General features: G+C 38.4%; 1 protein-coding gene across 2 annotated transcripts in view; it reads right to left on the bottom strand.

Moving 5' to 3' along the window:
* Positions 1–3,418: 3,418 nt before the first annotated feature.
* lars1b (leucyl-tRNA synthetase 1b) overlaps positions 3,419–11,669 on the bottom strand; it is a 56,373-nt gene continuing 48,122 nt past the window's right edge. For both annotated transcript variants that reach the window (XM_048603601.1, XM_048603602.1), the window contains 4 exons: positions 10,185–10,289; positions 8,745–8,840; positions 7,921–8,053; positions 3,419–3,787 (listed from right to left, as the gene is read on the bottom strand). In XM_048603601.1, the coding sequence (XP_048459558.1) occupies positions 3,582–3,787; positions 7,921–8,053; positions 8,745–8,840; positions 10,185–10,289 (540 nt within the window). In that variant the 3' untranslated portion in view covers positions 3,419–3,581. The remainder of the gene's footprint in view (positions 3,788–7,920; positions 8,054–8,744; positions 8,841–10,184; positions 10,290–11,669) is intronic.

Here is an 11,669-nt window from a genome sequence, read left to right as displayed (position 1 = left end):
GAAAGTATGAAGCAATGCACTTTGGTAGGAAGAATAACTGTGTGGACTATTTTCTAAATGGGGAAAGGCTTCATGAATCTGAAGCGCAAAGGGACTTGGGAGTCCTAGTTCAGGATTTTCCCAAGGTTAACATCCAGGTTCAGTTGGCAGTTAGGAAGGCAAATACAATGTTAGCAGTCATTTTGAGAGGACTAGAAGACAAGAGCAGAAATGTACTGCTGAGGCTGTATAAGGCTCTGGCCAGACTATATTCAGAATATTGTGAGCAGTTTTGGGTTCTGTATCTAAAGAAGGATGTGCTGGTCTTGGAGGAGTCCAGGGGAGGTTTACGAGAATGATCCCAGGGATGAAGTGTTTGCCATATGAGGAGCAATTAAGGACTCTGGGTCTGTCCTCGATGGAATTTAGAAGGATGTTGGGGAGTGGAGGAATCTCATTGAAACTTACAGAATACCAAGATGTCTAGATAGAGTGGACATGGAGATAATGTTTCAAAGAGTAATGTTATGGACTGGTCCAATTCCCCTCAAAACATTTTAAGGAAATAGCCTAGACCCTAACTTTTACCTTATTTAAAGGCAAGTGTAAGGCACTGAGTTCCAGATGCAATTTGATTGGTCATACTAGTAGGCTTTAAGCAAAACACGCTTTATTCTTACACCACAGATATAATACAAAAATAGAAGAATTGGCATAACTTTAGCTATGAAAATATTTAACAAATAATATCTATTTTAACTGCTACTCATTAGCCGTTCCAATATAGCAGCATCCCATATACACATCCTCAGCAAAGGCAAATTCAGCAAAACAAATTTCCTTCAAATGCAATCTGCTCCAGTCGAGGTGAAAGGAAAACTCGAAAGAATGAACCCATCAGCAGAGAGAGATAGCTCAAGCTTTTTGCATCAGCAGATACTGAGCCGTTTCTAGCAGCTTTAACTCTAAAACCCCTAATTTCAACAACTGAAAGCAAAACTAAACCCTGGGTCTATGTGATCCTGACTCCACCTACTCATGCTTTTGTCCAATTTTAAAAAAAACACAAAGCTATTTCTTCAGCTTTCCATGGAGCAGACACCTCAGCACTAGGTTTACAAGATCTCTCTTAAATAGAAATAAGACAGAACAAATCCCTCTGAAGGCACATATTGTTACAATAGGAGAGACTAGGACTTGAGGGTGCAGCCTTAGGAGTTAAAGGGTGACACTTTAGAAGTGAGATGACGAGGAATTTCTTCAGCCCGTGGGTGGTTAATCTGTGGAACTCATTGCTGCAGAGGGCTGGAGAAGTCAAGCTACTGAGTGTATTTAAGAATTGATAGATAGGTCTTGATTGGTAAGGTGATCAAGGATTACAGGGAGAAGGCAGGAGAACGGGGTTGAGAAATACATAAGCCATGATTGAAAGGCAGAGCAACCAAATGGCCTAATTCTGGTCCTATATCTTATGGTCTAATGAGTTCAATTCCCGTACTGGCTTAGGTTACCATGAAGGACGGTCCTTCTCAACCCTCTCTTTGCCTGAGGCGTGGTGACCTTCAGGTTAAACCATCCCAGTCATCCTCTCTCTAATGAGAGCAGCCCCATGGTCCAACAGGACTATGATGACTTTACCTCTCAATGCAATATAATCCACAGTCAGTGACAGTTCATCTTATATTTTTATACACATGTATTATCAAATAACACAAAACAAACACTGCATCCCAAAAGCAAAAGCAATCTTTTTGTATGAAGGCACTGTAACAAATGATAAAGCAATATATCAATACAAATATTTTAATCTAATTCAGGATAAAATAGTTACATCAACGTGGCTTGTATTTAAGAGTATGTCGGAATCTGGGAATTTGGTTAGGCTACTTTTACCCTTGGAGCCCATTCCATCAACAAAATTATCACTGACCTGTGATTTAATTTTACATCCCTTAATATCCTTGATTAACATTAACAATTGATCTATAGTTGATGGTCATTTGTGGAAAAGTTTCAAATTTCAACCACCTCTTGCATCCGTACGTACATCCAATCTGCATAATTTATCAGTTTATCCCCCATTCTGGATTCCTAATTCCAGAATTGTAATGGTACAGTCTAATGTAAACAATTTACACTGCTTGCACAATCCAGCCATTAGATTTCATAATTTGGATGTTCAAAATTAGGGGTTGAAACCATTTTTGTACTATGAAAGAAAAACAAGTTAGAACATTGTCTTGTATCAAAAGAAAAATTTAGCTGGTGGCCTCAATCACTCGATAACCTCCTCAGTCTAATTTTGTCAGAGCTGTCATTATTTGAACCAAACTCAAATTGTGTAAACTAAGTGTTTATACTGAACTAATTTTCTGATGTATCAGCATTGTTAAAAGAAATTAAGAATTGCATTGATGTCACATGTTTCATAACTTCATGAAGTCCTTATGTGCTCTAAATAAAGTGCTTAATAAATTCACATGGCGCAGTATAAAAAAAAGCAGGTAATGTATGTGCAGCAAGCACTCAAATAGCTAAACAGTGATCGGATGATCTGTTTTTAAGTAGCGGTTTTAATGTACATATCAGATTGGACTTCGTACTTGGAGAAAAATGGAAAATTAATTTTGAAATAAACTATAGAGTGAGAAAACTTAACAGTACCATAATCAATCCACATCCAGCAACTGTTCATGCTGCCTTTGAAAGTGCAGTCTCAGAATTTCAAAGCTTTTCATGGATTTGAGGTCATCTAAGACTCTGCTGTCCATGTCTCAACTCCCACAAAGTAATGTTAACTTATCACTATGCTCAGCAGCTTACATGGTTCCCAGCCAAATGATTTTGATATTAAAATTTACATTTTTTTTTCCCAAATCCGTCCCTCCCCTCCTTATTTCTAATCTCTTCCAATCCCTCAACATGCCAAGGTATCTTGAGCTCCTCTAATTCCGCACCTTTAAGATTGCTAATTTTAAATTTAATTTGTTATTTAAATTTGGTGGCCGTGCCTTCGGTTGCCTTGGCCCCAAGGATCTGAATAGTTTCCCCACAGCACTCCTCTCTACTTCACCTTCTTCACAGTCTGCTTAAAATCTATCACTAAGACCATGCTTTTGATCATCTGACTGGTTATCTCCACATGTGGCTGTGTGTCAAATTTTGTTATATAATGCCCTGGTGAACCAACATGGAACACATTTCTTAAAGATGTTGCGCTAGTGCAGCTACAGGTGGTCTCAAGTGGAATAGACTAGATAAATCATAACTGCCAGTTTGCTACTACGTTGTTTACACCTAATGACAAGTTCCAAGAGACCAACATCCTTTTCATTTCGAGAGCCTGCTCTTTTCTGTACTTAACAACTCAAGCTTGAGGCAGTCCAGATACAACACAATGTTGGCAAACTACACAGGGAAGAAAAATTCAATAACATGATGTCAGTAGCCTTATTTCACTTTATTCTAGTTATTTCACTCAATTACATATTAAAATGTATAACATTTGCTTTGAAAAGGTAATAGCAAAAGTATCAATGTCAATACAGAAGTATTTCGATTGACAACTAAGGTGAACATAAAAAGGTCAATTCTGCTGTGCATCAGTAAACCAGGTAGATCAAAGTATCACCCACATCAACTGTTAAGCCATTGTCAATCAGCTGGATTTTTTTTGCAGACAGGTCTATGTGAAAGGATGCCTTCTCAGAAATGGCCACTTTACCCACAGATTCCTTCCCAAGGACTGGAACCCGTCGTGGGCCCAGTACAGGGTCTTCATATCTCATCAGCTTCACTTGTGTAAGATCTGGAAAAAATGAAAAAAAAAAGTTTTATTCTGTTGCAATAGGATGTCATTATGCAGTCACAAGGTTGCATATTGGCCAAATGAAGTTTGAGGGTGAACTTGTTTTGTATAGCTTTATAAACAACTTAGCTAGATTCAAGATTTTCCCACATCCTCAGTTCAGCAAATATTTCGAACTTCCCCAACATATGCTTTGAGAAGTGTAAGCTTATTCAATATAATAATAATCTAATACTGATTAGCACTTTACTTTTAAACACTTAGTAAATAATAAAAATGCTCAGGAAACGTGAACCGCACTAGAAGCAGCAGTCTCTGGAATGGAGTTGTTGCATCTTCTACAATGATTGTATCAAAAGATATTTTTGCCTATTAATTTAGACACTTGCCCTGGAATAGATTTCATTCACCAATTGACCAATACCCAAGTATCTGCCAAAGCCGCACTGACCACTGGAATATACACACAACAAAAATTGTTTACAAGGATGCTACCAGAATTGAGAGTGCACAAATACCAGGCAAGGCTAGCAAGTGTTGTAAAATTCTATATAATGATGCAAATTCACTATTCATTGAACTTGCAAATAGAAGCAGAAGTAATTTGTTAATCAATTCCTCTTGAACCCTGTTTTTATGACCACATTCAAAACTACAAAGACAGCAAATTTTCTGGGATATGCTGATATGGTTAGATAAAGTGTTCTGGGCACAGATTCATGTGGAATGCTGGCTAGACCAGCTGGGCTGAATGGCCCTTTTTGCCACAGATTCTTCACTAAAAGCAACAACACGAGCTGACTTCTAATCTGATGTTCTCTCCTTCAAAGAACCATCTCTTCATAGGAGCTTTTCATCTAAAGAACATCCAGCACAAATTAAGTTGTCCCAGACCATAACAGACAGAAGGAACATAGTCTGCCAGCATGTGCAGTCAATGCTGTTTCAGTGAATTCCTTCAAGTAAGAATTGATCAGATAATCTGGCTGGGATGCAGGTTACAGGGCAGTACGGTGGCACAGTGGTTAGCACTGCAGCCTCACAGCACCAGGGACCCGGGTTCAATTCCAGCCTCGGGCGACTGTCTGTGCGGAGTTTGCACATTCTCCCTATGTTTGTGTAGGTTTCCTCCGGGTGCTCCGGTTTCCTCCCACAGTCCAAAGATGTGCAGGCTAGGTGGATTGGCCATGCTAAATTGCCCATAGTGTTCAGGGGTGTGTGGGTTATAGGGGGATGGGGATGGGTCTGGGTGAGATGCTCCAAGGGTCGGCATGGACTTGTTGGACCGAAGGGCCTATTTCCACACTGTAGGGATTCTATACCCCAAATACAAGGTTGATGCTGTACAAAATTTAATTAGTTTTGATTTTCTACTAGCATTGGACAGGACTTTTTCAGATTATTCCCCTCTCTTTGGCCTTGAATTTTATCAGAAATCTTACCTTTCTTTGGGGAGTCCATGGCTTACTGTTAGGGTGGTAGTGTATATCATGTGATTTATGGTTGGGAGGCACTTCAAGCTATTCCTTATAATTCACATGATGACAAGTAATCTTTCAGCAAAACTACATACCTCTTGATAATAGCAGGTTAGAACACAAATGTGTCGTACTAACTTGCTGTTTCAAATCCTGAGTCCTGACATGCTCTTGGATGTCAGAATACAACATTATACATCATTATTTACTCATTCTGGGTTGAATAAAACCAATTAGGGAGATACTGAAAACTCACGTTGTCTTAGTGCACACAACCAGAAGTCAGAAATATCTGGACTTTCCACATAACTCACTGATTTATTTTTCTGCTTCCTGTCGACCTATATTATTCAAGATTCAGTGATTAAAATAAACACTACAAATTAGGATCATTAATCAATAAATTCCTCACTCAAACTCAATGGGTAAAGCAGACTGAAACGTTATAGTGATCCCACAAATCCAAATACAGGATTGTACAACTTAAGAATCTGGATGGCATTGATCAATTAATTTTTCTGATAACTGAGTTGAATATTGGAACAATCTGACTAATCAATTTATACATCGACACTTCACAACGCCTAAGAAAATTGAAACAAAATCAAAATACAAACTAATTGCTAATCACAGATTTTATTCAGTAAAGGCATGAGTTCTGTGCGTGCGCGCGCACGCACGCACACAGCAGTCACTAGAGTTAGGAGTCCTCGAAGAGGCGTCCATTCCTGAGATAATGGTGTTGAAGGCGGAGCTGTAGTCAATAAGCAGGAGTCTGACGTAGGTGTCTTTGTTGTCCAGATGTTCGAGGGATATGATATCCGCTGGGGACCTGTTACATCAGTAGGCAAATTATAGGGGATTGAGGGAGGCTGGGAGACTGGAGTTGATGTGGACCATGACCAGCCTCTTGAAGCACTTCATGATTGAGGTCAGAGCCACAGGGCGGTAGTCATTAAGGCACATTGCATATGCTTTCAGGGTTCTGACCTGCTCTTGCTGCCACAATATTCATATTGCTGCTCTAATTAGGTTTCAGGTCAATTGTAACCCCAGGATGTTGATGATTCAAATTATTAAGGCACAAAATTGATCCTCACAAAGTAGTGCAAAACATTTCATTTCAAAAAGAATGAAGTGCATTATATATAGGATAATCCTAAATCTAATACAAATATTATAAAACAGTAAAAACTAATCATTGTGAAATTAAATACTATTGATCTCAATCACTGATCACCATTTAAAGGAGTGCTCGCTTATGATAATGATGAGATAACACAGTGTGGAGCTGGAGGAATACAGAAGGCCAGGCATCATCAGAGGAGCAGAAAAATTGATGTTTCAGGTTCATTTCCTTCCTCCGAAATGGGTCTTATGATAACTGCGGCTTTGTCAAATCAATATGCTGCAACACTCCAAGGTTAGTGTGGAGTTGCACTTAGAAATGCCACACAGCATTTAAAACTCAAGTGGACACTCAACATGCCGTGGATACAATGCTAATGTACAATTTAATACAATAAGATGACAATGGGGTAAAGAATACTAAGACAGTATGAAGTATCTTTAGAAACCATATATACTGTTGATACCCAATACCACTACACCAACGTCATTCAACCTTTTCAAACATTACAATTTTGTCTCACTCAAGGCCTGGAAAAAAATTCAATGAAGTAAACATGAACTGTAGAAAATATTCTAAGTAATAAAATGATAATTTAAATGAGTAATCAATAAAAATGGCATTATAAAAACAAAACATGCCAAGCAGCAGAGTTAATGAATGAAAACGCTTTCTTCCCTTTTTCAGTTAAGTAATAGAGTGGAAAGGATGGGAGCCAAGTGAAGGAGTTACTTTCAATTATCACAGACCTTGGTTTGCCTCTGGTGGACCATGCTCAGAGCTGGCATCAGTGAATCCACATTTTGAAGTGAAGTTGGAAGCAGACTGCCCTTCAGTCAGGGTGTTCCTCCTCTGCCAGCATGCTCAATTATATGCATGTATGTGTGTGCTTGTGCACACGCCATGTTGGGGTGATGCTTGGGTGTTGAGGGCTCAGACGTACACACCTATTCAAACAAACACTTTCCCCTACTTATCCAGCCACCTGGCCACACTCACTCGCTCGCTCCACCAATATCCAGCTATTCCCACCTCGTCAAAACACATCTTTAAATTTCTTTACCCATTACTAATTCCTTTGGCTTTTGTAATCTGGAACAATTTGTCATTTAGTCTCTCTTGCCTTTTACTCCAACACAGCGCTTCTGTTTTGTTCATCCTCTCTCTTCCCTCTTTTACTTTCTTCAAACCTATTACATTTTTTCTTTTTTATGATGAAGGGTCATTGTCTTGAAATAAAGTAATTTTATATCCAACCATACTGCCTGATCTGCTAAGCATTCCATCATAAACTATTTTTTTTTAAATTTCAAACTTTCAGCATCTGTAGTATCTTGGATTTGTATATATGGAGGGGCTGGTGGCATGTTCTTCCACCATCCCCATCACCCACCCTACAAGACTAGGGATGGGATGTAGTAAAAACATGTAAAAATTTTTAAAAATTAATTGTCAATAAGATTGAAATACTTAGTTTTATTAATGATACAGTTGAGACTTGACGAGATAGCTAAGCTCAGTCATACCTTTAATACCCCTGTCAATCTTCATGAGTTTTCGAATTACAGCGTCCTTTTTATCACCCTGTCGGATGTCAATCTGTGTAGAGAAATGTCCATTTGCTGGCTGAGGGTTTACCAGGAAAAGGGGCACACTTGGCTGTGAAAAAGCACAAGAACAATTCAAGAAATTGGTAAAGCTGTACACTTAAATTCCATTTGTGGGGTCAGAAACCCCAATACAGTCAGATTTCAGGAAGGCTGACTCTGTAACACACTCGGTCTAGCAATGCACTATATCAAAAGGCAATGTGACAGTTTCATGGTCAACTTACTTTACTTTTCAATGTTATTTTCTTCTCAAACAGTAAAGGAGATTGCCCAAAACAGGCATTTCGCCCAAAGTAGAACTGAAATTTGAGGGAATAAGAAGGTGCAGCAATTTACTTTTGTATGTTTTCAACTAAAACTGCACTGCAGGAATTAGAGAAAGATGTTTTTCTGTTTTCAAACACAGAAACGCCAGAGGTTATTTAAAGATTGCATCATAATTCCTAGTTTATCATCAAACTAGTTTGGAAAATTCTCAAGAGGACAAAAAATGGCCTCATTATTGAGCAAAACGTTGAAAATAGGTTGCACAGGTTCATTCTGCACCCAAACTTCTTCCGTGCCAGAAGCTTATGTTCCCTATTTTAGGATCTCTCAGAATAGGGAGTAAGGTGCAGTTATTTCAATACAAACAGCTTCCCTAGACTTGTAGTAGATTGTAAAAATCCACAGAGCACCTCTGTCTGGACAACTTCTCCTAAAGTGCAGTTTTAGTTTGATATATTAGAGTCCCCTTTTACCTCTGTTCTAAAGACACAAAATGGCTTTCCTGGGCAGCACTCTTCTCGGATTTTATCATCTGCTTCTGTTGCAAACAGAACATCAATATGGTCCAACTGTGACAGGAAGATAGACAGACCGCCATAAGTAACTTAATTTCACAAATTTCATATTCTATCATTCCTTTTACTACCATCACACTCAACTGCGATCATCAAGAAAGAGGATCGTTTGTAGGAAGTTTCATAGCATTATACTTCTGCCATGAACCTCCCTATGTTTCTACCAAGGTGGTTGAAACTAGGATACTCTCCTGGGCATGTTACGTCATTACAAATCAAGGAAAACACCAGTCTATTTAATGCAACCCAAACATCTATTGTGACTCTTGCACACAAATACAAAATCAAAAGAATACATGCTTTGCAGACATACCCATATTTTCACGATTGTAGCTAAAATTAGGAAGTGCCAGTGTGTATAGGCACAATGTTTAGACTATCGTATCACAATATATGGCAGAGATATTATTGATTCTCAGCAAATTAACATTTTCGTCGTGGCACCTCCGGATCTCCAACTCTTCCGTCTCACACTCAACGCTGGGAATTCCTCCCTGATAACTCCATAAAGAATCATCATTGTACGTCAGTCAGTCCATTACAACTGTTTTGGCTCTTTAGTAAAGCTATCCAATATCCCATTCCCTGCTCTTCTCCATAAATCGATTAAATGATTTCTCCAAGAGTGTCCAATTTTCTTGTGAATGCAACTATTGAATTGTGTTTCAGGCAGTGGATGCCAGACTGTCAACAAATCTGTTTTAAATAAGTATCCGTCTGCCACTAGAAAGTTAATGATTCCTTGGGGAGATGGAGAGCTCACCCCATCCCACACTACGATCAGCCACACAGGAATTTACTGCCCATTTGTTTGATTGAATAATTTCAGACAGCTGGTATATACAATAGTTATCTTTTGTATTTAATCTTACATTCATGCCCATGGAATGTATACTCTCGGTGAGAAAACCCTTCATGTTACTATTTGCAATTTGCAAGTATTTATTGTGACTGTTGGCAAAAGTTGCCTGTAATCACTCTACAGTGGTAAAGAGCTGCTCTAAAATCACGAGAAATTTTCACTTCCAGATTAGTATTTTCTCTGTAAAGGGAACATGATATTAGGAGCGTGCAGATATATTTCCATTTAGCAAATGTGAAGTCATTATAAATTAAGTCAAAACATCAGAAGGTATCTCTGCTTGACATTTATCTCTCCTCATTGCATTTGTACTACACGACAGCACACCCAATATCATCCAGAAGCCAGACTTCCGTTGCAAGTTCTTTCAGGCGCTCATCACCAGAGATATTACTTATGCTCCCTCAGAAATCAACTGAACATGGCTAATTGTTATTGATGTTTGAGATCCAAATAGTTCTTTCGTTGGTACTTACCTCCAATGAATTTGTTAAGTAGACAATGTTCTCCATCAAGACACTACGTTCATCAAACTCCAACTCCAGATCAAGAACTCGAGGCCCATTCTTTTCCAGGTTTTCCTATAGATTTTGTTTTTAAAAAAAAGCAACATTGTAGAATCACAATGTAACAATATTCAGAGATAATGGCTACTTGCAAGACTGAATAAAGGAGCTGCAGGTTCACATGATAGCTCGAAGTATCTGTCATATTCCACGGCTAGTCAGCATTAAGGAGTGGGAGAAATAGGCAGCTTGCAGCGATGTCATGACAGCATCCTCTCGCGGCAAACAAAAACTAGTCCCCCAATTCCATACTGTTATAAACTTAATATCTTGATTCAGTATGCATCAATAACTATAATGTATCATTTTTAATAAATTATCCTGTGCAAAGTCCCTTAACTTGCAAATAAGTTATTAGTTTTTTATTTAGAATTCCAGTTGAAATGTTAGCCTGTCTCCTTTCTCTCAAATGCTGACTTAGATCGGATCAATTTCCAGAATTTATTTTAGACGAGCAGTATTCAGTGTTTTCTTCTCCAGAAATTTTATGGTAAATTGTCACAGGTAATCAAACACAATCACTTGAGGAGTGAATACTGCTCAGAAATTATAAAATACATAAAATTCAGGATGGTAGATAAAAACAAATTGCGAAGCATTTGCTTATACATTTATATAGCCCACTTAAAGTGGAAAAAATGGTCTAAGGCTTTTCACAGGAGTATAATCAGACAAAAAACTGATACTAACTTAATAAGGAGATATTAGGAAGAGTGACCCAATGCTTCATTAGAGATGAATTTTAACAAACAAAGAGCAGTCCAACGTTTTGAGCCTTGAAGGAAAAACTGTTAACAGAGGGGGATTACTAATTGAAGAACGGGTCAGAGTTGGAGGAACACAAGAGTTCTTTAAGACTTGAGGCTAAAGTCAGTATAAGCCCATTGTTAAAGATTTTCCTTATTTTTTGGATTGCATACTAGGTTAGGAAAAGGATACTATTTTGACCCAAGGAAACTATGGAAGATGATGTCAAAGTTTAAAACATGATACTAGAGCTCATTGTGAGCTTTATTTACATTGTTTAAGCTGTGCTGGACTCATTGGCATCATGGATGAATGTTCAGAGCAGTTGTCCAGAGACAGGCAGATGATTACAAAAATAAAATCAGAAAGGAGTTGTGGGAGTCAGGAGTATCAGCAGAACAACAATTCTGATTGGTTCCCAGGCAGGTGTACAGATGGTGTGTGAATAACACAGGGCAGGAAGCCACCAGACTCCAAAAAAAAAAAATCCGGATCACTTCTCTGCAAGGAGAGAGAGAAGGAATTGGAAGATACCTATTCTCATTGTTGCCTCTAACTAGAGACGAAGTCTAAACAAATGGTGCACCAACTGCCCTGTGTCTGCAGTAAAGGACTGAAAGTATAGGAAAAGAAGATGATTGAGATCAG

Source organism: Rhincodon typus, chromosome 12, assembly GCF_021869965.1.
Source record: "Rhincodon typus isolate 14 chromosome 12, sRhiTyp1.1, whole genome shotgun sequence".
In the NCBI taxonomy this organism is placed as follows: Eukaryota; Metazoa; Chordata; class Chondrichthyes; order Orectolobiformes; family Rhincodontidae; genus Rhincodon; species Rhincodon typus.
Note: the sequence above shows the minus strand (reverse complement) of the source record. Positions and strands in the feature narration are given on the sequence as shown.